At 39.4% G+C, this 27,796-nt stretch overlaps 1 protein-coding gene across 2 annotated transcripts in view; it reads right to left on the bottom strand.

Annotated features, from left to right (window-relative positions):
* The window catches only part of SCAF8 (SR-related CTD associated factor 8), a 135,833-nt gene that overhangs the window by 66,675 nt on the left and 41,362 nt on the right, over positions 1 to 27,796 (bottom strand). For both annotated transcript variants that reach the window (XM_073337718.2, XM_073337716.2), the window contains exons 6-13: positions 26,568 to 26,698; positions 22,855 to 23,031; positions 15,897 to 15,976; positions 14,069 to 14,186; positions 10,742 to 10,873; positions 10,491 to 10,603; positions 8,018 to 8,211; positions 3,020 to 3,120 (exon numbers count right to left, since the gene is read on the bottom strand). In XM_073337718.2, coding sequence (XP_073193819.2) covers positions 3,020 to 3,120; positions 8,018 to 8,211; positions 10,491 to 10,603; positions 10,742 to 10,873; positions 14,069 to 14,186; positions 15,897 to 15,976; positions 22,855 to 23,031; positions 26,568 to 26,698 — 1,046 coding nt within the window. The remainder of the gene's footprint in view (positions 1 to 3,019; positions 3,121 to 8,017; positions 8,212 to 10,490; positions 10,604 to 10,741; positions 10,874 to 14,068; positions 14,187 to 15,896; positions 15,977 to 22,854; positions 23,032 to 26,567; positions 26,699 to 27,796) is intronic.

Raw genomic sequence — 27,796 nt, 5'->3', positions numbered from 1 at the left:
AGAACCCCTGAGATAATGACTTCCAAAGGACCACTGCGTTAACTGAGGACCACAGTAGCAAAACACACCCACTCATCTGGGCTCTGAAGCTTCTGGGTCAGCCAGCCAGGGATTTCTCTATGCCAAGGAATCTTCACATGGCTTGTTAAACCAGCTATATAGTCCACTGCAATCCAAAAGTATGACAAAGGGTTCTTAGCACCAGCCAGGATCTAGTCCAACGTTCCTAGAGTATTAACTTGACTAAATTCAATGGTATATTTTCTATTCTTAGTTCCTCATATTAAATGTACAGTATAAAATACAGATGGCTTAGGTGCATTGACATATTAAGATTGTAGTAACTGTAATTTTCCCATTACTTGACTTCTGTTTTAACTGTAAAGCCTTAATAGTCCATTTTGTGTTTAGTTTTCTTAATGAACAAACAAACCAACAAACAACCCCCCCACCAAAACCTCTGCTTCATGTTAGTATTTATACGGTCTCAATTAGGTTTTGTAGTTCACATCAAAATTAAATGACTAGGGTTTTTGTGTGAACACGCATGCAAACACACTGGTAAAATAACTATTATCCATCTTGGAAAATGTCCCAGCAGCGCTGCCTGAAAAACAGCATTCCTGCATTTCTCAAGATGGGAGACAAAGTCTGAACAGTTCTCTCACTCATACTGAGCATGTTCAAAAGCAATTTTTCGATAGTTTATTATTTACCCTAATCCAATGAAAAGCACTATTCATTAACCATTATTTACAATACAAACATGGAAATTTGTAAATTTAATTTTGTGCTATAATCAATGTTTCAAATGTGTGGTTAATTTATCTTTTTAAATGGCAAAAGTACTGTTATATACTCACCAAATTCAAACAACTGAATTAAATTTTCTTAAGATTCCCATACAATTATTTTTCCCCATACAGGCTAAGCACAGAAGTTGATAGTCAAAAAGAAAAACATTTTAGACTTCTGAGCATCCAAACTTAGGGAGTTGCAAAATAATCTGTTTTGCCATATTAATTATAGCTTTCACTATGATGCTGGAGGGATGGCATCTCAGTGATAATTTATTATATAGTTGTGGCCAAAAGTTTTGGTCATAAGTTATAAATATAAAAAGTTTTTGGATGTTGTTTAACAACTAAATAGTACTACACAGAGCAACAGAATATTTTTTAAATGGCTGATTTGAATTCTGCTGTTTTAAAAGATTAATTTTTATAAGATGTAAGAGTGTCGGTGCTCCAATTTGGAAGAAGGGGGTGGGGAAATGGCTGAAATTGCTTTGCACGAACTACTTCAAGTGTAGTTCTACTCTGAAAGGTGACTATAAAAATGGCACTGTGGGATTCCATGGTTATTGCTGTCATTATTTCCATCTCAAATTCGCTCAGCTTAGAAGATATTTTTCTTAACTGCTAACTAAACCTGGGATCTGAAATACAAACAGTGCTTCTTTTGTTTCTGCACCTGTATTTAAGATTCTGCAGGGCAAATGCTACCCTCAGCTACTCCTGTGTCACTCTACTGCATTCAGGGGCAAATAAGGAAATTACCTGTAAAGAATGGGACAGTATACGTGGTCCTGAAACTGGAGCTTTTTAAACAATTCTTTTCTTGAAGCCAGAAAGAACCCAGTTTGCTCTCCTGGAATGGTGTTGGTTCTGCAAGACTGGCAGAACTAAAAACCAAACTTACTGTCAGCACTAAAGTAATCTGATCTGACTGAACACTCTCACAGGGAGCAGATGTGTTAAATAAGATGTTGATTTTACAGAGACTTTTCAGAGTACAAAAAATGGTTACATACCCTACATTAACTGTGGAATCTGTGTGAACACCACATCTTCAAAAACCACTGTGTATGTGCCCCACCTGCACAAGACTGGAGTCTTCTGAATAGCTGTGTGTACTGAGGCCATGCCACCATTCTGGCCACCTCCCTCTTCCCATAGCTGAAGGTATAAGGGGCAGAGCAGCTGTATCCCAAACTCAGTTCATTTGCCAGTAAGCACCACATGAGAATAGGACTGATTGGAAGGGAAGGAGGACAGGCCATGGAATATGTGTGGACAACACATCTCAAAGAACCACAGTTACTGTGGAGGAAGTAAGCATCCTTTCTTCTTTGAGTACTTATCCACAGATTCCACTCTCAGTGACAAACAAGCAGTTGCCCATTCACCTGGAGGTGCGCACAGGCACAGCACCAATGCACACTGCTATTCAAATGATTCAATCTCATGGGCCTGGGGAGTATGCATATCAAGAGTAGAATCTCTGTAAACAATGACTCGAAAAAGAACTACATTTTAAAGTGAGTGACAAAATGGAACATTTTATTTTTTATGAAATAAATGATTTTGTTACGTTAAGAAATAGCATGTGTCTGACAGGCAACTGAAAATGTTATGGTTTGAAGCAGTTACTGGAGTAGCAGTCCAGGTGTGTTTGTCATTAATTTTTCCTAATATTGTACTATAATGTGCGTATCGTAACTAATATTTGTGATTCTTTTTAAAAAACAAAACAAATTCCTCTCTTATAGCATATTTCACTGTAACAATCAAAACAACAGTTCCCATGAATAATCTGAGGGAAGAAGCACACCCATTTGACTACGTAGAGCGCCTTTCCTTAGTTGTTCAAATGCCAACTGTAATACAATAGAAATACACAGGTAAGGATTATGGCCAAGGTTTGTAAAAATGGATCCCTAAAGGTAAGTTCCTAACTATATATTTAGATGGTTAAATAAGACTTATGAATCTAACCAGAGGCACTCATTTTTGAAAAATTTGGCCTATAAACTACAAGAAAACTTCTTTTTCTAACAGACAATTCAGCTCACACATCTTATTTTCTTAAATGCAACATGCATCACATCTGTCATGTTTTCCTACATATTATGTACACATTATTGTGGATCTGGCAAATGTATCATACAGCATAAACTTTCCTAAATTGGTAATATGCAAAAAAGAGTTTTAAAATTTAGGACACTGTGCTCACTTACGTTAATAGATTCTATTTGTCCAAATTCTTCGAACAAATTAGTTAAATCTTGCTGTGTGGCCTTCTTGTCTACTTGACCAACCCAAAGAGTAGTACTGCAGACTGTCAAGAGAGAGATTACATAAATTTAAAATGACAATACCTTGCAAGACATTGCATTCTGCATCCAATAATTTGAAAGTGCTTTACAAACAATTAAGTATAAACTACCAATCTCAGGCAGGAATTATAATATTTTACCCAGATAACAGAGGTTAAGTAAACTGAGGCACAGAAATTAAGTGAAATGCCCAAGTTCACAAGATGCATTAGTGATGAAGCTGAGAACAGAATCAATAAGTATTGACTCCCTGCACACAGCTCTAACAAATAAAAAACACAACATTCCATTCAGATAAACTAGCCTTGGTAAAAGGATCTTGATCTTTCTTAACTCAAAACAAACACTTCATCAGAGGTAGGGAAATGAAAGCATACTGTAGATCATCCGCTAATGTAGCCATTAAAGAAACAAGTATTTTTAACAAGCAACATTTCTACTGAGCATGCAATCTCACATGTAGATCTGAAGATTTACAGAACAATTTATAGAACAGATGAATACATGAAAAAATGAAAGTTAAGGAGCATTATTGGAACTGGTATTTAAAGTAGTAATCACTGGGTCAGTTTCCTTCCTCTCCTGAATGTAAAACTGCAAAGAAAGATATTTCATATAAAAGGTCATTCACCTGAAAGCTAACTCATGTTTGATATCCATTTTGATATTAACCTTCTTGTGAATGTTATATTTGGTTAATGTTTTGATGAATACCTTCATCACTTTAAAAATATATCTTTTCTGCTAAGTAGGCAAGGCTGTTTGCCCTCACTGAGCATTAATGGCATATCAAGTTGCAGGTATTAAACTGAAGACTATCAAAAATTATTTGCCAACAAACAGTTAAACTTCAAACTTCTAAAATGTGGTTTAAAGAAAATAACATTCTCAGATGGAAACCAAGAAACCCAGGGGAAATCAGCCTGAAAAGAGAGTGTAACTATTCTAAAATTTGAAAAATGGATTTTTTTTTTTTTACAAGAACTTCTCATCCTTAGAGTGAGATTAGGGATTGAAATTTTACTTTACTTTGAGCCCTGATGAATTACATTAGTGTTAATTTAAAAACATTTAATGCTTACTGTGCTGTGGTACTTTAACCCAGCCATGGAATTTAGCAATATTTTCTATTCTTTGTATAGGAAGTATGGTTTAATATCTTAGCACAATGAAGTGGTAAAATGGGTACATTCTCTCTACCCCCTCCCCCAAAACTCTGTCTCCTGAGGGTATGTCTACACACTAGAAACAAACACTACAGTGGCACAGTTGCAGCTGTGCTCCTGCAGGTGTATACACTTACCACAGCGACAAAAGGGTTTTTTCCATCGCTGTAGTAAATCTACCTCTCTGAGAGGCACTAGCAAGGTTGATTTCTTCCATCAACGTAGTGCTATCTACACTGGGGCTTGGACTGACTTAATTATGTTGCTCAGGAATGTGAATTTTTCACACCCCTGAGCAACATAGCCAGGTCAACAGAAGTTATAGATGTAGACAATCCCTCGGGCTCTTAACCACAAGAGCATCTTTCCTCCTGACATTTACCAAAAGATATTTCTACATATACCAGAGAAGAAGAGACTTGGCCTGTGCCTTCTCAGCCAATTTTTCCATAGCTCCTGGTGTCCTTTGGTTCCTGTCCATCTTATCTCCCCAGTAAGCAAAGAAGAGATCCCCGGCCCTCATCCACACGTACTCCTACTGCTGGCAGGGCTCCAATACTCCCACCATTCCTGAACCCCCATAATAACTCAGGTTCCTTGCACTTTTTCCCCACATGAGAAAGTTCCAGACCTCCCACGTCTTTCCAATAACCTGCCCAGTTACAGTTCTTTTGTCGGCATCTCCCCAGGCTTCAATTTCTGCACTGAACTCCAGGCTACTCAGCTCACCAGCCTACACTTCAGCTTTCAGCCAGCAAAGCTTTAGCAGGAGCTAGAATCATAGAATATCAGGGTTGGAAGGGACCTCAGGAGGTCATCTAGTCCAACCCCCTGCTCAAAGCAGGATTGGTCCTGCAGGCTTTGTCAAGCCTGACCTTAAAAACTTCTAAGGAAGGAGATTCTACCACCTCCCTGGGTAACGCATTCCAGTGTTTCACCACCCTCCTAGTGAAAAAGTTTTTCCTAATATCCAACCTAAACCTCCCCCACTGCAACTTGAGACCATTACTCCTTGTCCTGTCCTCTTCTACCACTGAGAATAGTCTAGAACCATCCTCTCTGGAACCACCTCTCAGGTAGTTGAAAGCAGCTATCAAATCCCCCCTCATTCTTCTCTTCTGCAGACTAAACAATCCCAGTTCCCTCAGCCTCTCCTCATAAGTCAGGTGTTCCAGACCCCTAATCATTTTTGTTGCCCTTCGCTGGACTCTCTCCAATTTATCCACATCCTTCTTGTAGTGTGGAGCCCAAAACTGGACACAGTACTCCAGATGAGGCCTCACCAATGTCGAATACAGGGGGACGATCACGTCCCTCGATCTGCTCGCTATGCCCCTACTTATACATCCCAAAATGCCATTGGCCTTCTTGGCAACAAGGGCACACTGCTGACCCATATCCAGCTTCTCGTCCACTGTCACCCCTAGGTCCTTTTCCGCAGAACTGCTGCCTAGCCATTCGGTCCCTAGTCTGTAGCTGTGCATTGGGTTCTTCCGTCTTAAGTGCAGGACCCTGCACTTATCCTTACTGAACCTCATCAGATTCCTTTTGGCCCAATCCTCCAATTTGTCTAGGTCTCTCTGTATCCTATCCCTGCCCTCCAGCATATCTACCACTCCTCCCAGTTTAGTATCATCCGCAAATTTGCTGAGAGTGCAATCCACACCATCCTCCAGATCATTTATGAAGATATTGAACAAAACCGGCCCCAGGACCGACTCCTGGGGCACTCCACTTGACACCGGCTGCCAACTAGACATGGAGCCATCCATCACTACCCGTTGAGCCCGACAATCTAGCCAACTTTCTACCCACCTTATTGTCCATTCATCCAGCCCATACTTCTTTAATTTGCTGACAAGAATACTGTGGGAGACTGTGTCAAAAGCTTTGCTAAAGTCAAGAAACAATACATCCACTGCTTTCCCTTCATCCACAGAACCAGTAATCTCATCATAGGAGGCGATTAGATTAGTCAGGCATGACCTTCCCTTGGTGAATCCATGCTGACGGTTCCTGATCACTTTCCTCTCATGTAAGTGCTTCAGGATTGATTCTTTGAGGACCTGCTCCATGATTTTTCTGGGGACTGAGGTGAGGAGGACTGGCCTGTAGTTCCCAGGATCCTCCTTCTCCCCTTTTTTAAAGATTGGCACTACATTAGCCTTTTTCCAGTCATCCGGGACTTCCCCCGTTCGCCATGAGTTTTCAAAGATAATGGCCAATGGCTCTGCAATCACAGCTGCCAATTCCTTTAGCACTTTCGGATGCAACTCGTCCGGCCCCATGGACTTGTGCACGTCCAGCTTTTCTAAATAGTCCCTAACCACCTCTTTCTCCACAGAGGGCTGGCCATCTCTTCCCCATTTTGTGATGCCCAGCGCAGCAGTCTGGGAGCTGACCTTGTTAGTGAAGACAGAGACACCAGCTCTAGCTCCCTGCTGCCTAGCTCAACAATGCAGGAAATATACACTATAAATCTAATTAACTCTTCTTTGTGGAGAAGCCATAAAACAAGAGATACCTATAAGTAGGTCAGGCAAACTGTAAAAACAAACTGTAAGGCGTCAGGCTGCAGCAAAATGCTGAATTCCAAAGCACCCTGGGAAAACGTAAGTGCAGTGGGCCCAGACTGAAATGGATAAGGCAGTTTACACCTCTTAGGGGTACGTTTCAAATTGTCTGAAGGCTGAGATAGATGACTCTGCATTGGTTTACACTAAATCAATGTTTTCAAGATCATCTTTGCAAACATTAGGATCTAGAGACAATTTATGAAAAAGAAAGCTAAGACTCTGGAACATACACCTCCTATTACTAGAAATCTGTTGTACATTATGCAGCAGCAGAATATGCACAACACTAATAACAATGGTTGTAAAGTGATCCAGACTATCAGTGAACAAAGACACTTGAATTCATGGCTTCTGGCACCCACCCCAGTACACATTCTTCTAGGCTAAAGGATATTTTGTGGGGGAGGTTCTTTCTCCCCCCTCCCTTTTTTCCTCCATCTTCAGGATGCTAGTGTTCCCTGAAGGGATCACAGCTGTCTCGAGCAGCACTCCAAAGAACCAGAACTAAAGATGAACAACTTTGAATTAACTGGGATTTGGATACTGTTCTTGGTGTTGTACACACAAATTTAACAGGAACATCCCAGTGATGTAAGTTTCTTGCGGATCCAGCCCAACACACCCCAATTTAGTCCCTATATACAACAAAAAAAGTATGATAAGAACGCTGACATTTTAGAAACAGGTAATTTCAGAATAGGGTGGAAGGGGGAACATTTCTCAGGAACCCATTGATCAAATGACCTCAAATCTGCATCACAAACTCTATCCTGTCCCCTGAACTGGAACATCAATTTTCAAGTCACTCTAACTAGGTATATTTTAGAAGGAATGCAAAATTCAACATTAAACAGAATCTACGTTGTAGTTTTGTCTATGGGGCAGGTACCACTGCTCATAATTTTTACAAGAATAAAATCTTTGAAGGAACAAAATCCTACTTTCTTCATGATTAAATGACTGACATATTTATAGATTAATTATAAAATTACTTATTAACAATCTAACTTTTGAGATTTCAGTTACTAGACTAAAATTAGTCATAATGGTACTTAATATAAATTTTGTTTCCTTGCCAGAGAAATGTAAAGGGCTACTTTTTTTCCCTCTCTCTTGAATACTAAGGTATTAAAAAACATAAAATAAGCATTACCTACCACTTAGTGTTTTAGACCGAATAGGAGGCAATCCCTTTTTCTGGCGTTCTTTTTCCCTTTCCCTAGCTCTTCTTTCACTGGAGTATGACCGAGATGATTTTCTCTTCCTTTCTCTTGATCTTGAGCGTGAACGTTTTCTGTGTTTACGTTTTCGGGAACCAGACCGTGACCTGGACCTCCGTTTTCTTGGTGACCTACAAAACATTTATTTTTAATACCTTGAACAGGTGTCAGGAGAGAGACTTACTCCACTTTTATTTTTGTTTCACTAAAAATTAGGGCTGTCGATTAATCACAGTTAATTCACATGATTAACTCAAAAAATAATAATCGCGATTTAAAAAATTAATTGCGATTATTCGCACTGTTAACAGAATAGGAATTAAAATTTATTAAATGTTTTGGATGTTTTTCTACATTTTCAAATATATTGATTTCAACTGCAAAAACAGAATACGTGTACAGTTCTCACTTTATATTACTTTTGATTACAAATATTTTCACTGTAAAAATGATAAAACACTGTATTTTTCACTTCACCCCATACAAGTACTGTAGCGCAATCTCTTTATCGTGAAAGTACAATCTACAAATGTAGATTTTTTTTGTTACATAACTATACTCAAAAACAAAACAATGTAAAACTTTAGAGCCTACAACTCCACTCAGTCCTACCTCTTGTCCAGCCAATCGCTAAGACAAACAAGTTTGTTTACATTTATGGGAGATAATGCTGCCCGCTTCTCTTGTGCGGTGTCACTTGAAAGTGAGCACAGACGTTCGCATGGCACTTTTGTAGCCGGCATTGCAAGGTATTTACATGCCAGATGTGCTAAACATTTGTATGCCCCTTCATGCTTTGGCCATCATTCCAGAGGACATGCTTATGATGCTTGTTTAAAAAAATGTGTTAATTAAATTTGTGACTGAACTCCTTGGAGGAGGATTATACGTCTCCTGCTCCATGGTTTTACCCGCATTCGGCCATATATTTTGTGTTGTGGTAGTTTCAGATGACAACACAGCATATATATTGTTTGATTTAAGAACACTTTCACTGCAGATCTGACAAAACACAAAGAAGGTTCCAATATCAGATTTCTAGAGATAGCTACAACACTTGACCCAAGATTTAAGAATCTGAAGTGCCTTTCAAAATCTGAGAGGGACAGGGTGTGGAGCATGCTTTCAGACATCTTAAAAAGAGCAACACTCCAATATGGAAACTACAGATCCCCAACGACCAAAGAAGAAAATCAACCTTCTGCTGATGACATGTGACTCAGATGATGAAAATGAACATGCATTGGTCTGCACTGCTTTGGATTATTATCTAGCAGAACCCATCATCAGCATGGACGCATGTCCTCTGAAATGGTGGATAAAGCATGAAGGGACATATGAATCTTTAGTGTATCTGGCATGCAAATATCTTGCAATGATGGCTATAATAGTGTCATGTGAACACCCGTTCTCACTTTCAGGTGACACTGTAAACAAGAACATTGTAAACAGCATTATCTCCAGCAAATGTAAACAAACTGGTTTGTCTGAGCGATTGGCTGCAAAGAAGTAGGACTGAGTGGACTTGTAAGCTCTAAAATTTTACATTGTTTTATTTTTGAATGCACTTATTTTTTGTACATAACTATCTACATTTGTAAGTTCAACTTTCATGATAACAATGTTGCACTTCAGTACTTGTATTAAGTGAACTGAAAAATACTATCTTATTTTTACAGTGCAAATATTTATAATAAAAATAAATATAAAGCGAGCACTGTACACTTTGTATTCTGAGTTGTAACTGAAATAAATATATTTGAATATGTGGAAAACATCCAAAAATATTCATACAAATGGTATTCTCTTATTGTTTAACAACGTGATTAATCATGATTAATTTTTTAATCATGTGATTAATCGGGATTAATGTTTTTAATTGCTTGACAGCCCTACTAAAAATCACAACTCAGTACGGTAATATGGACTTTTCTTAGTGTTTGTTTAAAAGTTTAGAAAAATTAGTCACATTTTATTTTACTATTGTATAGAGAAAAGAAATGTACTATCATTAGTGTGGTGGAGGAGAAAAGCATTAGTCTGACCTCAACAAAAAAGAACTGCAAAGTTTACAGCAGAAAAATAAGCATTACAGAGGAAAAGTCCATCCCGAAGTCAACAATTTTTTTAGCTACTTATTTGTATTACTTGGAAGATACTTGAAAATTTCAGGAATCCAAATCTAAACAAAATAAGTTGCCACATCAAAAAAAAGTCTTAAGTTACTATATCACTTAATCCTATGTTTAACTATGTACCTATTTGTTCTATTCCAATGCAACACATAACCATGCTGGAAGCCAAGAAATCCAGAATGATGATATAGCTACAACAAATATAACAACAGTGCCTCTGTATTTTAGAATAAGATAAAGTTGCTTATACTTGAGTAATAAGTTTATTATGAAACCTTGAACGAGATCTCGAGTGTGTTCTTGATCTTGAACGAACAGCTGATTTCTTTTCTTCTTGTTCAAAGATCTCTTCCTCAACTACATCTTGCCCTTCATCTATATCCATATCCTAAGTATGGAAACAATGAGAAATATAAGCAAAAATATACAAAACATACATTGGCATACAAAGAGATACAACATAATTTCTGAAGTTTAATTTTTTTCTTCAAATCTCAGTAATTTAATCAGAAATGGTACATTTCACCTGTTGTTGAATATCCATTGAATCATCTAGGTTTGTTTCCACTTCTAAAAACTGCTGTTGGCTACTCCCTTGTGATGGTGATGCAGAGTGCTCTGATCCAAAATTTCCCTCTTGATTTTCCTCAGGGCTTGCCTGCACAGGAAATTAATATTACATTTTAAAAGGTTGGAAGCCAGATTGTATGTTATGTCACTGAGCGATACAACACAGGACATACAAACATGACTGTTAGAACATTTTTGAAAAGAGTTTATTTGCAAGTGTCTGGGATATTTTTTTACCACTTTGTTTTTTGTAAATGCACATCAAGTTAATATGCAGCAATAACCTGCTAAGAGAACTTTGAGTTGAACCTGATTTCCCTCTATTCCACTCTGTACTCCAATACACAAACAGAGTTTAACAGAGCCAGTGCGTTTTCAGTTCCCACCTAAAATACCATCATCAAGTTAATGAGTCAGATAATGTTCATCGAGGATGACTATCTTTTCACAATTCTGGTTAATTAGAAAAAAAACTCAAACAAGTAAACAAATACATACCCTGAGTGACTATAGTAATCTTGTACAATACTAAGAAGCATATATCAAAATAGTCATATTATTTTAAATTTATAAATATTGTTGGTACATAAGTCATTGATAACTTATTGTAATCAGTTCCATCGAGAACCACACATTTTCATGACTAATTATTTTGTGTGATATAAATGCAACACCAATTTAAATTTAATTTTAAAATCTTCATTTAATTCCAATCTTTTGGACCAGTATGAGATTTAAGATAAAACAAGTAAGACAAAACAAATCATGAAACTGTAGTATTTTATGCCAGGATGTTAGTTACAAGAAAGAAATCTATCAGTGCAACTACATCTGAAAAATGTCACAAATCACACTAATTTTAGAATGTAAACTATAAAATAGTTAATTATTAACAAAAAATTAACAGTCACACTTACTGCATTTTAGTTTTAGAGCTTAGGCTTGTTAAAGTGAATGCTTACAATAAACAATGTGTACATTGGATGTACAAGCTGGAGGGTTGGGATAACAAGCTTCCTATCTGAAACGTAGATATTGTTTGGAAAAAAAATTCTCTCCCAAAACATCCTTTTACTGAATTAACACATTTTAGAAAAATGAAGGAAACAACTCTCCAATTTAACTACAACAGAAGTGAGATTATGTGAATTTCATTGAAGAAGGCTGATGGCTTTCTACATGAAGAAAAAATATGACTTTTATAGTTTTAAATTCAATTCAGAGAAAGACAATTTTCTAAAAAACTGTCTTTATAATAATTTTTTCACACAGGACACGTGCAATAGAATATTACTTCTCATCTTGACAGACTGGGAAGAAGCTATTATTATTACCATCATTTAACAACAGTAGTGCGCTGCATCCAAAAAACTGCCAGGGCACCATGATGGAGTCTGCCAGTACTAACAGTACTGGCTATTCATAAAATGAATGAAAACTAAACTAAAAATTGACCAAAGGATAGCTCCAAATAAAACAAACAAACTTGAAAAATGTGGATTCTTAATGTACGATTCTTGTAATGAATCTTTTAAAATGTCATGTCAATTATTAGAAGTCAATTTCTAGACTGCTAACCAAATGTATCCTTTAGGAAGATGTGTCTGTCTTAAATACCCAAAGAGATAAAACAGAAGTAAAGGATACTGAATTCTGGTGTTTAAGCATTCTTTTAAATATACAGCTGTTTCTCTTTATACTTCCACTCTGCTTAAAAACTCTGTACCTTACGCTATTTAGTGACATCAAGTGGCAGAATGTTGAACAGTACCCAGATTTTTCTACATCACCTTCCTGTTTTTCTGAAGCATGTCATTGTCCCATTACCTTCTTGCTTCATGTATTTGCCTCTCAACACCAGCTTTATTTTTCCTGAACCCACCATTTTGGTTTTATGGAAAACAAGATCAAGAAAACACAACTGTCCTTTGAACATCTCCTGTGCTCCCTGCTTCCAGTTTCTACTTTATTCCTTGCTCCTTCTGTCTGTTTTTTTGCCCTCCTACTCCTCCCGAACCTTTGCATTTTATTCTTGCTTTCTTTCTCACTTTGTCTCTCTCACCAGGGCATGGATACAAAACCAAAGTTCCTCTTCATAGCTTGCTGCACGCTAAGAGTAACTGCTGTATGTTTCAGCTGAAGCCTGCGCCTCTCAGCTGCAACCAGGACTAGATGTAACTCCCTCTCCCATGCTGATCAGCTAAGAGGCACCTGCTGGAAGCACACATTGGAGCACATCGGGAATGGGGGAGTCAGGTGGTAATCCCCTGTGGTGAGACATGTCACCCTACTCTTGAATGAATTAGAAATGCTAAATTCACAGTCCCCAAAATTAGTTCATTCCTAAACTCAACCAATTTCACTCACTCAAGAACACCACATTTCACTGGAAGGTACCTAACCTATTCAATATATTTATTCTGGAATTTTAATAGTTATTTCTAGATAATGTACATTAATAGCTACCAAAAACTCTATTACTCCTTCACAGGGATATGTGGCTGTAGCAGTATTTGCTAAGTAGCGCAAGCTTTCATTGCTTTGTGGAAGACGGAATCAGAGCTTTACTACATTGCAGAGAGAGAGAGAGAGTCAATGTACAGCATCAGCTAGAAAATGAGCATGGGCTGTCTGGACCATGAGTCCTCAGTGGGGCAATGGATGGTGTCTGCTGAGTTGCGCACACAGGCTGAGAAGAGAACAAAATCACTCAGTCACTAGGGCACAGAATGATCTTGGGGAGGAGTTGAAAGAAGCCCCTTCCATCTGCTGCAGCAGCATACAACCTACTCGATCCTCTTCCCAATCAGAGAGAAGCGCATCCGCTCAAAGTTTAGGTCCTTCTCTAAATTGGGAATTTTCTGGATTTATGCATGACTAAATGTGATACAAACAGTAAATGAAATGTACTTAATTATCCCTTTTTTTCTTACAAGTCAGAGCAGCATGTCATCTTTCAGCCCTCCATGAAAGAAGGGAAACCATTTAAAAAAAAAAAATCTTAGTTAAGAAGTGGACAGGATAACTGAAAGTGAAGCGTGTCTCCACCTCAGCTGAATACTAGTCTCTCCTAATTTAAGTACAAAGTACAAAATGTATAGCTCACATTTGTTTTGTGAGTTTTTTTGTTTTATGCTTTTTGCCTTCACTTGCTCCAAGTCATCACTTTGCAAGCCTAGCCCAGGTGATTAGCCAGTGACAGAGTTTCATTATTATGAGTAAAAGTATTAGGAAGAAGACATTAGAATCATTCACTATGATAACCACAAGATGGAGTAGTTACCTTTTGAGGCTGCTGTTGCTCCAGGAGCTGCTGTCGGAGATGTTCTAAATTTTGTTGTTGCAGTTGTTCAGCTAGCTGATGAAAAAGTGAGTTGTTCACAGACTCTGATACTAGAGGCCTAAAATAAAATAATTGAAAAACCTTTAACATCGAAGTTTTTCTCGAGACTAAATAACCTAACAAAAAAAATTTCATAGTTTAAAAAGCAGCAAGCTACACATACATTTTCAAACAAATGAACTTAGTAACATACTCCTTAGTTGCAATTATTATCCCTCCGAGTGAAATACAAGATTGTTACTCTAAGTTACTCCTGACAGAATTCTGCGCCCATGTGGGGGCACAGAATTTATATGGCCCGCATATTTCTTTGCCCCCCATGAAGAAAAACGCAAAAGAAATCTGCAGGGGGGCACACGTCTCTTTCCTGGCAGCGCATCTGTTCCAGAGTGCCTGGAGCAGCTTCAGAGACACAAATCATTGCGTGGGGAGAGGGGGCTCAGTGTGCGCGGGCGCGACGCTGATCATAATCAGGGGCGGGGCTGGCCAACAAGCAAGAGAGACTCCGTCCCTTTCTCTTGATACTGCAGCTCAAGGGGCATGGAGGAGAGTAGGTCTTTTTGTTATGCAGGAGGAAGGCTCTGTCCCTGAGGCAAAAGTGTAGTAGCCTGCCTAGTAAAATGTAACTTCTTGAGAATTGAAAAAATACTTACATTAAAATCATGTTACTGAAAATGGTTTGTTTTTAAGTTAAAGAAAATAGCTTTTGTAAAAAAAACCACCACATTTTGTTAATGTTGCTTTTGATGGTTAATTGATCTCATTCTCTGAGGCAGAAATGTAGCAACCTGTCTGAATAGTAACATTGTTAATTACGATTGTTAGTTAACTGCTCCCATTCTCTGTCAATTCCCCCAGGAGCATAAAAACCTGTAAAAGTTTTAAGGCCCCTACATCGCCAGAGTGATGTAAAGCCTTATAAATTCCAGTAAGGCAATCAGCTAGGAAGATCTATGCACTCATTTTTTTCCTGTGCCAAAGTGGCACAATGGGGTTAGATTTTTACTTACCCATTTAAAAAAAAAAATAAAAAAAGACTTTTGAGGGCAAATAAAACATTTACCAAGCAGTCAATAAAATGTCAGGACAATAAGAATCAAGCACCTCTCAAAGTACCCAACTAGGTCCAGAACAATGATTAGCAAAACTATATGACTTTCATGTGTGAAAGTCTGAGCTATTTAAAATGACATTCTCTCCCCCCCCCCCCCCCAATTGGTGTTCTGTAACGGAATTTAAATGAAAATCCAGGAGTATAACTGAAATGCAGGGTATTAGTTACCAAGTATTTGTAACTTAACTTTCATGTGTCTAGGAAACGCTGAACAGTTAGTGACTTTTTTTTGTATTGTAGTTTAAATAACTTACCAAAACAACTGAAACTGGCGTGATTATATTGCATTATTTTGACAAATAAAATTTGCAGAATTTTGAATTTTTTGGCACAGAATCCCCCAGGAGTATCTAAGTTGAGCGCTATCTTCAGACCAAACTCTCATTCTCTCTGTTCTAAAATGGTAGGCATCCAGATGAAGGGTTCTCATGCAATGGTAGAGATGTTGTGTTAAACATTTAAAACATATACATGTCCATCATTCAAATTCATGTAAATTGTTCTCTGTTACCACTGCTCCAGTATAGTAGTTTACATATACTGAAGGACCAGACAGCTGGTCTACTTTTCACACTGAATGTTCAATCATCATCATGTTTAATAGGAAAAATGATCAAATTAATCTAACTTAAAAGGAATGCAACCTGATCTTACAGTTGGGAAGTGGGAGTTTCCTTTTTAGGCTCTTCACTGAGTTCAGGTTCTTCCCCAAAATCAAACCTGTCCATCAGCTTCTAGGAGAAAACAAATCAAGCATTACAAAGAGCATATTTTATAACGTTTCCTACCAAGCCATACAAAATACGTAGTAATCCAGAAACAAGAAGTTTCTATTTCTGCAATGACTTAATGTAGGAAACCTGACCATTCTTTTAAATAGAAAACCCTTAGCTACATCATTCTTGACTTCTGCCTGATAATCCAAGAAGAACAAGTGTTGCCCAATAGTAAAGAAATGACTACTCTCCTGGGGCAAAGCATTATATATAATCTGTGTGTGTGTGTTCTTGTTCCTTTAGCAGTCGGCCAATTACTATGGCCAACGCCAACATCAAACATGGCATTGAAGAAGAATTACCTGTTATATACTGCTTGTGGATGTCCAAGGAATTAGGGCATTGTTTTCTGTCAATGATTTAATTTTAAGGGAAAAAAATCAGACACAAACGAACTATATAGATTAAGAAACACAAGTTATTTGCCATGGAAACTGTGGTAGTTCTTCAAGACTGTTGTCTCTGCACTTGCAGTGCCTCACAAGTGCCCTCTTTCAGCACTGAACATTCAGCAAAAATTATAACAATTTTTATTGTTATAAAATTCCTCAATTCCTTCTGCTAAACACCAGTCTTATGAAACCAGAATTTAGAGAGAGGGGAGAAGGTAAGGTGAGTGAGCTACAGCTCACTTCATCGGATGCATTCAGTGGAAAATACAGTGGGGAGATTTATATACATAGAGAACATGAAACAATGGGTGTTACCATATACACTGTAACAAGAGTGATCGCTCAAGGTGAGCTATTACCAGCAGGAGAGTGGGAGGGGAACGGGACCTTTTGTAGTGATAATCAAGGTGGGCCATTTCCGGCAGTTGACAAGAACACCTTGGTGGGGGGGAGGGGGGAACCATGGAGAAACAGGTTTCAGAGTAACAGCTGTGTTAGTCTGTATTCACAAAAAGAGAAGGAGTACTTGTGGCGCCTTAGAGACTAACCAATTTATTTGAGCATGAGCTTTCGTGAGCTACAGCTCACTTCATCGGATGCATCCGAGTGACCAGAGAGACTGAAGTGTTCCCCAACTGGTTTTTGAATGTTATAATTCTTGACATCTGATTTGTGTCCATTTATTCTTTTACGTAGAGACTGTCCAGTTTGACCAATGTACATGGCAGAGGGGCATTGCTGGCACATGATGGCATATATCACATTGGTAGATGTTCAGGTGAAAGAGCCTCTGATAGTGTGGCTGATGTGATTAGCTCCTATGATGGTGTCCCCTGAATAGATATGTGGACACAGTTGGCAACGGGCTTTGTTGCAAGAATAGGTTCCTGGGTTAGTGTTTTTGCTGTGTGGTTGCTGGTGAGTATTTGCTTCAGGTTGGGGGGCTGTCTGTAAGCAAGGACTGGCCTGTCTCCCAAGATCTGTGAGAGTGATGGGATCATCCTTCAGGATAGGTTGAAGATCCTTGATGATGCGCTGGAGAGGTTTTAGTTGGGGGCTGAAGGTGATGGCTAGTGGCTTTCTGTTATTTTCTTTGTTGGGCCTGTCCTGTAGTAGGTGACTTCTGGGTACTCTTCTGGCACTGTCAATCTGTTTCTTCACTTCAGCAGGTGGGTACTGTAGTTGTAAGAATGCTTGATAGAGATCTTGTAGGTGTTTGTCTCTGTCTGAGGGGTTGGAGCAAATGCGGTTGTATCATTGAGCTTGGCTGTAGACAATGGATCGTGTGATGTGGTCTGGATGAAAGCTGGAGGCATTTAGGTAGGAATAGCGGTCAGCAGGTTTCCGGTAGAGGGTGGTGTTTATGTGACCATTGCTTATTAGCACCACAGTGTCCAGGAAGTGGATCTCTTGTGTGGACTGGTCCAGGCTGAGGTTGATGGTGGGATGGAAATTGTTGAAATCATGGTGGAATTCCTCAAGGGCTTCTTTTCCATGGGTCCAGATGATGAAGACATCATCAATGTAGCGCAAGTAGAGGAAGCGTTGTTCTAAGTCAGCCATAAAAACGCTGGCATACTGTGGGGCCATGCGGGTACCCATAGCAGTGCCACTGATTTTAAGGTATACATTATCCCCAAATGTGAAATAGTTATGGGTGAGGACAAAGTCAAAGTTCAGCCACCAGGTTTGCCGTGACATTATCGGGGATACTGTTCTTGACGGCTTGTAGTCCATCTTTGTGTGGAATGTTGGTGTAGAGGGCTTCTACATCCATAGTGGCCAGGATGGTGTTTTCAGGAAGATCACCGATGGACTGTAGTTTCCTCAGGAAGTCAGTGGTGTCTCAAAGATAGCTGGGAGTACTGGTAGTGTAGGGCCTGAGGAGGGAGTCTACACTGCCAGACAATCCTGCTGTCAGGGTGCCAATGCCTGAGATGATGGGGCGTCCAGGATTTCCAGGCTTATGGATCTTGGGTAGCAGACAGAATACCCCAGGTATTCCAGGTTCCAGGGGTATGTCTGTGCGGATTTGTTCTTGTGCTTTTTCAGTGAGTTTCTTGAGCAAATGCTGTAGTTTCTTTTGGTAACCCTCAGTGGGATCAGAGGGGTAATGGCTTGTAGAAAGTGGTGTTGGAGAGCTGCCTAGCAGCCTCTTGTTCATATTCTGACCTATTCATGATGATGATGATGACAAAAGTGAGCATCAGATCTAGAAGTAAAAAGAGTGGTGCTGTGCAAATGTGTGTACAGAACTCCAAGAAGCAACTCTGTAGATTTCAATGAAGAAAACATTATAGAGGAAGGCCACTCATGACACCTTAGCCATGGCAGAGTGTACTCTAAGGGCATGTTTACACTTACCTCCGGAACGATCGATCCAGCGGGGGTCAATTTATTGCATCTAGTGAAGACACAATAAATCAACCATCGCCCGCTCTCCCGATGATTCCGGTACTACTCCACCGGAGTGAGGAGGTAAGTGTAAACCTTACAAGGAGGAGTCAATGGGGGAGCATCAGCAGTCAACCTACCGCAGTGAAGACACCACGGTAAGTAGATCTAAGTATGTCAATTTCAGCTACATTATTCTGCCCCCCCCCGCCTCCCCCCAAGTGTAGACCAGGCCTAAGACCCTGAGCAACTGACATCCTAGGTAAGGTATAACATATCTGTCTTGGTGCACAGCCTAATCCACTGTCCATGACCAGAGAGTTTGGTGCTGGGTGAAGGAATAGAAACTCAAAATCCTTAACTGGGACTTGGGGGTTTTTTGTTTTTCTTTAAATCAGCTCTCTTGCATGCGGGGTTGATGCTGGAGTTTACCAGGTAGACTCGGTTTGCTCAAGGAGGGCTTCACTAATTGGCAGTGTCACCCATGCTGAGGTAGAGATGGGAAATATGTCCAGGAGCTTGTGACAGGAATCCTGGACTACATATAGGGGAGTCTGCAAGACATCAGCAACCCACTTCATCAAGTCCTGGAAGTGCCTAAAGTCATCAGCTAATGATGGCAGTGGTGGCATTACTGCCTCATCAGGTGTTTGTAATCTGTTTTTAAGGGGGTAACCTCCTTGTTAGATCTTGCCTCTTTCTCCTCAAAGTTCCCCTGGGGCTCACAGAATGGGGAGGAGGGATGGAAGGTACCAGGGAATTAAGTCTTGTGTGTTCCCTGTGGGACTGAGTTGAGGTCCCTCAAAATTGTTGCTGATATATTGCCCATGGATCCCAATCAGGCCAATGGGGAAAAATGTGTGGGGATGGGAGTGGAGGTGGGGACAGGAAATCCAGCACCTGTCCTCCCAAAGTGCACCAGACGATTGCTTTCTTTGTTGCATCTGCAACAGAGAACAACTTCTGCTAGAATAAACTGGAGATATTTGAATCAAAAGTTCAGAGTGAGTTGGAATGATCCTCATATATGGTAAAGGAGGTGATCCGCTTCCCCCAACCCAGTGGATAATTGAAGAAGGAGAAGAAGGTCTCCCAGAAACATGAACAGTTGGTGGCCCAGCAGACCTTGGTACTGAGAGGCATCCAGACGTTGCAAGGAGGGGAGTCTCAGGCTCATCTGGTACCGCTAGCTTCCTTGGGTACAAGAATTCCTGCGGTACTGGAAATACAAGAGAACTCACTATCAGTGCCGATGACATTGCAGAGGCCATGTGAGGCACTGCCGCTGGTACTGAGGGTGTCAAGGGCTGCACTGAAGCTGATCGCTAAGAAATAGTGATCTTCAGTACTGAACTCTTATCGCTGAGGTATGGGGCTCAGATGAAGTCTTATTGTGCTTCACAGTACTCAAAGTACCCAGAGCCTCACTGGCACTCCTCTCAGGGACTGATGTTTCCGGTGAGCATATTTTCTTTGAAGAAGAACACTCTGATGTTTTGCTCCTCTTATCCCCTTCCTTATACTTAAGAGTGCGAAGCTCTCCATACCAGTGGAACAGTTATCAGTATCTCAATCATGGAGAATGTTGGAGACCTGGGTGTCAGTGTCATCCTCCCCCTTGGAAGCTTTTAGTGACCATGGTCTCAATGATGACAGGGCACTGACAGACATGGAAGGTCCCTGTACAGGGGGTTTCCCTGAGCAGGGGTCTGAAGCCGGTCTAAAGACTTGCTCCATCATTAAAAGTCTATACTTCATTTCCCTGTTTTTATAGGCTCTTGTTAAACTAAAGATCATGGGTCTATAATTGCTATAAATTACCATTAGGCAACTTTTTTATAACAATAACATATAACAATAACAATATGTTAGTCTCTGCAGAGGATTGGAGGGTAAGAGATTGAATATTTTATTAACAACTTTTGGAAGAATACCATCTGGTGATGGTGATTTGTCACTGTTTAATTTAATGTTTTTGTTCCAGTACCTACTTTTTTGACACAAAGATTTCTGACAGTGCCTCATCTTGGTTAAGGTTGAAAATCACTTACTATTAAAAGACCATTATTCTAGGTGTGCTTTAAAATGCACAAATTCAGTTTTGTCTTGAAATTTGATGCACCTCTTGGGGATGCAGGGAGGGTGGTCTACATTTGGATCACTTGAGCAAGCTGTTCCAGAGACAGAGCTCCTTCCCCATACACAAATAATCTGTTTACAAAAGTCACCCTTTATTATGACATTTTGGTGCAATCTAATCCTTCCCAAACTAATCTCAGCCATTTGGGATTTACTAACTAATTGTAGCACCTAAGAACCCCAGTCATGGACCAGGTCCACACTGTGCTAGGTACTTTACCAACACAGAACAAAAAGGTAGTCCTTACCTCAAAGAATTTAGAGTCAGACTAATTTCACTTTTAAAGTATTGTCAAGGAAATTAACGGTAATTAGAGGGAAGATTAAAAGACTCTAGTAAGCAGTTAGGGCATGACCCATACTCAACCATTTTGGTCATCTGTTCAAGGGTTTAAATGATACACAAACTTAAGGTTGCCCAGTGGTGTCTCATGCCTGTCTCGAATGTATTTCAGCTAGACTCAAACCTCTGAAAATTAGGAAATGAAGAGTTAAGGTAACACAGCCCACTTCAGAAAACAGGAATTACAGAGTTAAGGTATACACCATCTCTGCAATGCAAACTAAACTCCGAAGTCCCAACACCACACCTACTATCATTCTATTCTTACAGATTCTATAGATACTCTGGGAACAGAGTCCTAGAGCAATGGCTGACAAAGCCTAACACCTCTTTGCTAAGGCAAAACTCTGGTTTAGGTCAGCCATAGTCAAGTCTGGTTTAGGTCATAGCTGCCTACACTCAAACACTTACCCTACTCCACGCTAACTACCACAGACTTGTAGGATATTACAAACACTTCACACTTGTCTGAGAATTCCTTCTGCTAATTATTTGAAAAGAAATGGTCTGGGATAGGTAGCTCCCAACATCCTCAGTAGTGAAGAGACTGATGAAAAGATAATTTAGCTTCTCTACAACATCCTTATCCTCCCTAATAATAGAGACTACCCACTCACAGACTTCCTGCTTTTTATATACTGAAATAACTTGTTTTTACGTTTTTGGTTATTTCGTCTTCAAATTTCCTCCAAACCTTCCTAACATTATATTTTACCATTGCCATAGTTTATGGTACGCTCATCTACCTTGCCATTCAACTCTATCTGTTTTCTTCTTGGCTTCTCTCCTCCCTTAAAAAAAATAAAAAAGGTATGCATGCTTTCTGTGCTCTATTAGGCATACTTACATAACCTCCATACTATGTCTAAGGATTTTAATTTCCTCACTTTTGGAGTCTTTTTGATTAGGTTTGTCCCTTTAAAAACAAAATCCCTCTCTGAAGTTTAGGTGTTACAGTACTAGCTTTCATATGATCCTCCTGCTAAGAATGTAAACTTTATTATATTTGTGGTCACTATTACTTTGAAGTTCTAGTACAGTTATTTCCTTGGGTATTTATGATGTAACAAACCTACTGATTCTCCAGTCATCTATAGTCTTACTGGAAAACTAGGGTACGTAAGACCTGAATTTCTAGAGTATGTTTTCCCCTGAGAAAACCTTTCAGACTTTCTTTGTATGCCATAAAGGAAGGGTGAGGTGAGAAGGCAAAAAGATACAAGCCCAACCTTCCTTCTTGTGCAGATAATCGTCAAATTTGTTAATTCAGATCCTCCTTCTACACAATTATAGAAGGAAATACAACGACTTTGTTTTACTAATGGAAATTAACTGTAGTCTTCTGAAAAACGTCTTTTACCCTTAAATTATATTAAATACATCATTTGTGTATTTGTATAACTCTCAAAATATTTTTTGTATTTGGAAAAGCCTGTGTGCAAAAACCTTTTCTGTAGCTTAGTCATGCACTTCTTAACAAGTCACTAAAGATAGAGACACAACCCATATGAAGACTTTAAATATAAATAGTAAATGCATTTCTTCAAACTTGGTCCTCCAACTTCTACCTTGTTAAAAGAGACATTCTGTTCCAGTGGATTAAGTGTGTTGGCAGCTGCAGCTGCAGCTGTAAGTTGTGCTGTGAGGGCCTGTAACTGAACGACAAGACCAGCATCCAGAGCTTGAAGTAGTGAAGGCTGTGGCTTCTGTTGTTGTATTTGCAGTGTCTGTATTAACTGCTGAAGCTGGAAGAAAGAGAGCGATAACTAAATTAACAAAAAAATAAAACTCACCTAGCTTTTTGCCCTTCTCATGAATAAAGATTTCACCAGTGCAGTATATCTATCTCAGGGTTATAATTTCAGTTTAGTCTGTTGGTAGTTACAGCAAATTATATTCCCACTTACTGGCTAATTTGCTTTCTGCAGCTCAGACAAGATACTGTAGACATGAGGTTCCACCTCCTAATTCGCTGACAGGTAGATGATGACCAATCACAATCCAGGATTTTTCTGCTTTCTAGGGCTCCCTCTTCTGCTTCTCCAGTTTGATTCCTTCTGATCTGTAAAATAATCTGTTAGCCTGCTCTACCCTCTTAACAGCCCATCTAGATTAGGAAAAGTTGTACCAGTGTACTTACACTGATGCAGAGTAAGTTACACTGGTACAAGCTTCATTTTATGCTGGTGCAGCATGTCTACATCAAGGCTTTGCACTTGTGTATCTATATTGCCTACGAGGCAAGTCTCACATTGAAGCTTGGGCTTTGCAAGTCTAACAGTGGGAGTTTGCACTGTCTCAACCAAGCCAGAAAAAGCAAATTAGCCAATAAATGGGAATATAATTTGCCTTTTTGTGGCTCATCTTGCGACAGAACAGATACTGGGTTCTGTACAGCAGTATTTTATGAGAAAACACTCTAGGAAGGGACAACAGGAGACTCATGGTTGAATCAGAAGAGGGAGCCTGAAGGCAGAAGATGGGTAATAAGAGGAACAAGAATCCCAAAGGCCTCCATCAACTCTCCTGAATGGAGTGGTCCAAGCACTCAGCAGCTAAGGGCAGCATCTGCACATTAAGCAGATAATGAGCAGCTTAAAAAACAAGTAGTACAGGAAAATTTACAAATCTTTTCTATTGATGCCTTCCCTCTGCAGCTCAGATGTCCATGACTGCTGGGATGGGTACAAATCTCAATGTACAAGGAACTTTTACAGTCCTATAAATCTCCGGGAAACTGGACTTGAATCATTTGGCCATAACATAACAAGATATCTTGAGTTGTAAAAGAGAATGATACATGGGGTTCTGTTTCTCTGAAGGTTTCTAGGCCAAGTACACTATGAGGACCTTCCTGAGATCCAAGGTGTGTCAAAAATTTCTGTTCCTGGTTTAAGATTGGGACAAACTCTAAAGGGAGGTGTCCTATTTAGGTGAAAAGAAGCTGTGACTTTTGAAAAAAATCTATGATAGATGTACCATTATGGAATTCTAAATATGGAGGACTACAGGAAAATGTGAAGAGTCTTCCGAAATAAAATTATTACTACCTGAAAAGCGCCTTCAGGGAAAAGAACTACAAATCTACCAAGTGATGAAGCTCCCCTCAGATAGTACCTACCAACCTTGCTAGTGCAAAGGGGAAAGAAGCTCACCCATATGGAAAGAGGCTCTCCCCAAGGTAACCTCAGACTAGAAGGAGTAGGTGCTTCAATACTTTCATGAGATAAGACCCCACTACCCTAAGTCTCTGGACCTTGTTCTGCACTGTTGATGGGGTTGGGCATCTCTGTTTAGGTGGTCCAGCCCATGCTGCCCTCAGGAGGCCAGAGTACCCCTTTTCAATTTCTCTCACCTTAATTCTGATGTGGGAATTTTTTTCTACATAATGCAGGACAGTTTTTTTTTCCCGCTGGATGAACTGGAATTCCAACTATCTTAGACTTCTTTCAAAAGGTTTTTGTCAAAGATCTTACTCCTGAGGAATTCTCTTTTCTACATGTGTGTTCTTAAGAGACTATGGTCATGTCTAGCCACCATTAGAAGTCACCTCTTTGTATGTTGCTCTGAGTGAGGCAGGAATCAAACTGAAGAAGCTGAGGAGGAAGCCCTAGAATGGGAAAATCTTGGATGATTGGTCACCATCCTGCCTGTCTCTATACTCCTGCTGGGTCCCATCTCTCTCTCCTTTTACTATCGCTACACTCTCATCTTACCCATATGTACCACCACAAACTGAGTCACAGATTCTTCTCTCTCACCCACAAAATACAGTCCTAAAATGTGAAGGAGGGAATCATCTAACTACCAAAGACCCCATTTTCTCTTCCTTTATATATTAATGTTATCTTCAATATATATTGCCATACTCATACTGCGTCCCATCTTTCCTTTCTCTCATCTTTTGATCCACAAGGTATTTCTGTACCTTCTGCCATCTTTTAAAGACTCTGTAACTCCCTTCTGGTCCACACAGTCTTTAGCTTTTCTTCTTTGTTGTTGTTTCTTTTTCTTTTAAAAATATACTCTAGCCAGCAATCTTCACGCTCTCATACAATTCCTACCCCACATCTCCCCATTCTCATTTTACATCTCTCCTTCTGTAAGACACCACCCCTACCAAATCCTACCGTCCCCTATTCCATGTTACCTTTTTACCCCACCTCTCCTGACAGGCTCTCCACCTCACTCTGGTACCCTCTCACTCAAGTTCCTATTGTCAATTTCCCTGAGTCATGACCAGACTAAAAATCTTCCTGCCTCAGGCTTCTGGCCAGTTACAGATGGCACTGCCTATCTGAACACAGCAAAACTGTTGCACTTTTAGCCCTTGAGATGGCAGCATCAGGACTGGTGCTTGATACTGTGGTAGTTCCTACTCACTAATTTGGATGGGATATTTTTAGTTCCCCAACACAGCAGCCATTAAACATCTCTTTCATCCAGGGCCACCACTGCAGCCCACTCAAATTGGGATAGTAGGGACTGCCAGAGTAGCAGTATATGCCATTATTACTTGAAGATGAGGGCCTACATTTTCAAAAGGGCTACTGATTTTCAGTGTCCAACTTATGGAATGTTGATATGGCCTGATTTTCAGAGAACAGACGCTCAGCATTTTCTCAGCATCAGGTATCCAAGATGTATCAAGCTGGGCATTCATACACTGAGGTACCCAAATTCAGTCACTTTTGAAAATGTAGGCCAAGAGTCATATTAAGGATACTGATAACTTCCTGAATATCCTGAGAATGAAAATAAATGGAATATTTAAAGGTGAACTGCAAAAGAAAAATTAGAATTGAGTTAATCACAGACTTCTATGTTGATATCCCCCAATACACCCAGAGACGTGTTTTAACATACAGGATGTATTCAGCATAGAAATAAGTTTTAACTATCATTTAAAGCATCTTTCACCCCCCACACTGAAAATATTTTGTTACTTCCTGATTCACTGAAGATATCCTAGAAGGCTCCCTCTGCAACATTGTAAATACCATGCATTGTATGGGCTGCAATGAATCTTTTTCTGGTTTCTGACGTCACCTTCTTGGATACGTTCAGTGAACCAAGAGAATTTCAAAAGGATAAAAAGAATTGTTAAATGTTGTTTCAAACTTATCTCTGGAGAACCATCTCTATGAACTGATTATACGGAGGACAAATTTTTAAAAATAAATTAACAACACTGATAAATACTCTCATGTGTATCATTCATACACAAACATTGTGGACTACATACAGTACAAAAGTCTAATTACCTACAAAAAGTATTTACCTGTTGGCCTTGGGGACTCTGTAAGATTTGTGCAACAGCAGCAAGTGTGTCTGTATTAGCAATTTGAGACACCCAAGGATCAGGTAAACTTTGTACCACATTGGCTGGAGTAACAGGTGTCACAGGAGTTCCTGAAAGAGGGGAAGCAACGTTAAGCTAAGTGTTGTTAACATATCATTTTTCATACACAAAGTACAGCAGTAAAAATTAAAACTGAAATTCAGAGTCACACTGAATATGGCAGTTTATTTTACATTATGGACCAATTGCATAAAAACAGTTTTTGAACTGTAAGAAGCCACAAAGGTTACACACCTATGTGGTGATTTTTAAATGTCTGAAATGAAAGATGGGTTTGTAACTTAAAAAAAAAAAAGTTTTTCTACTAAATGTAGTGCTCTGGATAAGTGCCACATAGACATCCATAGAAACCATCAATTCCTTTATACACAGAACAGCACAGCATGGCAGTAGTAACGCAAATTTCCCCACCAATGTGCCTCAATTGGTGGAACTACTTGTAAGTGAGTCTCATGACAAATTCTACTCTTGGCCTGTCTGCTGGAATTGCCAACAAGAACACTACTGAATGCAAAATGTAGTAGTGTTCATTGCAAGCTGAAATTTGGAGGGAGTCTCCCCTATTACGGATAACTTCTCTTGTGTTTTAGGGGAACTGAGGGAGAACTGAACTGGTTTCAAATTCATTTTTAGTCATCAGGTGGTAATGACTTCTGGTAACTACAAAGATGGCCATGTCTGAAAATACAGATGAAAATGTTCAATAATCACTATCATGCCCCAAAATACTATTGGACCAATGAACAATCCTTAATATTATTTTAAACTTAGCAGCATTACAAGATGGATGTAATCAGGAAAGATGAGGAACACAGTCAATTTTGAAGTTACAAATTGCCTTGGGCTAAGTCATTTTAAAGACGTAGTATAAATTATAAAACTGTAGTTTTAAACGTTTTTTCTATAGAAATGCCCTTATTTGTGTTATCAAAGATCAAAAGCCCCATTTTTCTAAGTGCTGAGCAGACACATAACAAAACAGAAAATCCCAACCTAAGAAAGAGAGCTCACAATCAACATTTCAGACAAGACACAGCAAGTGAACAAAAACAGACAAATGGGGTAAGGGTAGGTTGAGGGGATAAGGCAGCAATAAAATAAAAAAGTTAACCAGAAAAGTAGAAATCACACATCACTATTGGCCAAAC

The sequence above is a fragment of the Lepidochelys kempii genome, chromosome 3 (genome assembly GCF_965140285.1).
Source record: "Lepidochelys kempii isolate rLepKem1 chromosome 3, rLepKem1.hap1, whole genome shotgun sequence".
NCBI lineage: Eukaryota > Metazoa > Chordata > Testudines > Cheloniidae > Lepidochelys > Lepidochelys kempii.
Note: the sequence above shows the minus strand (reverse complement) of the source record. Positions and strands in the feature narration are given on the sequence as shown.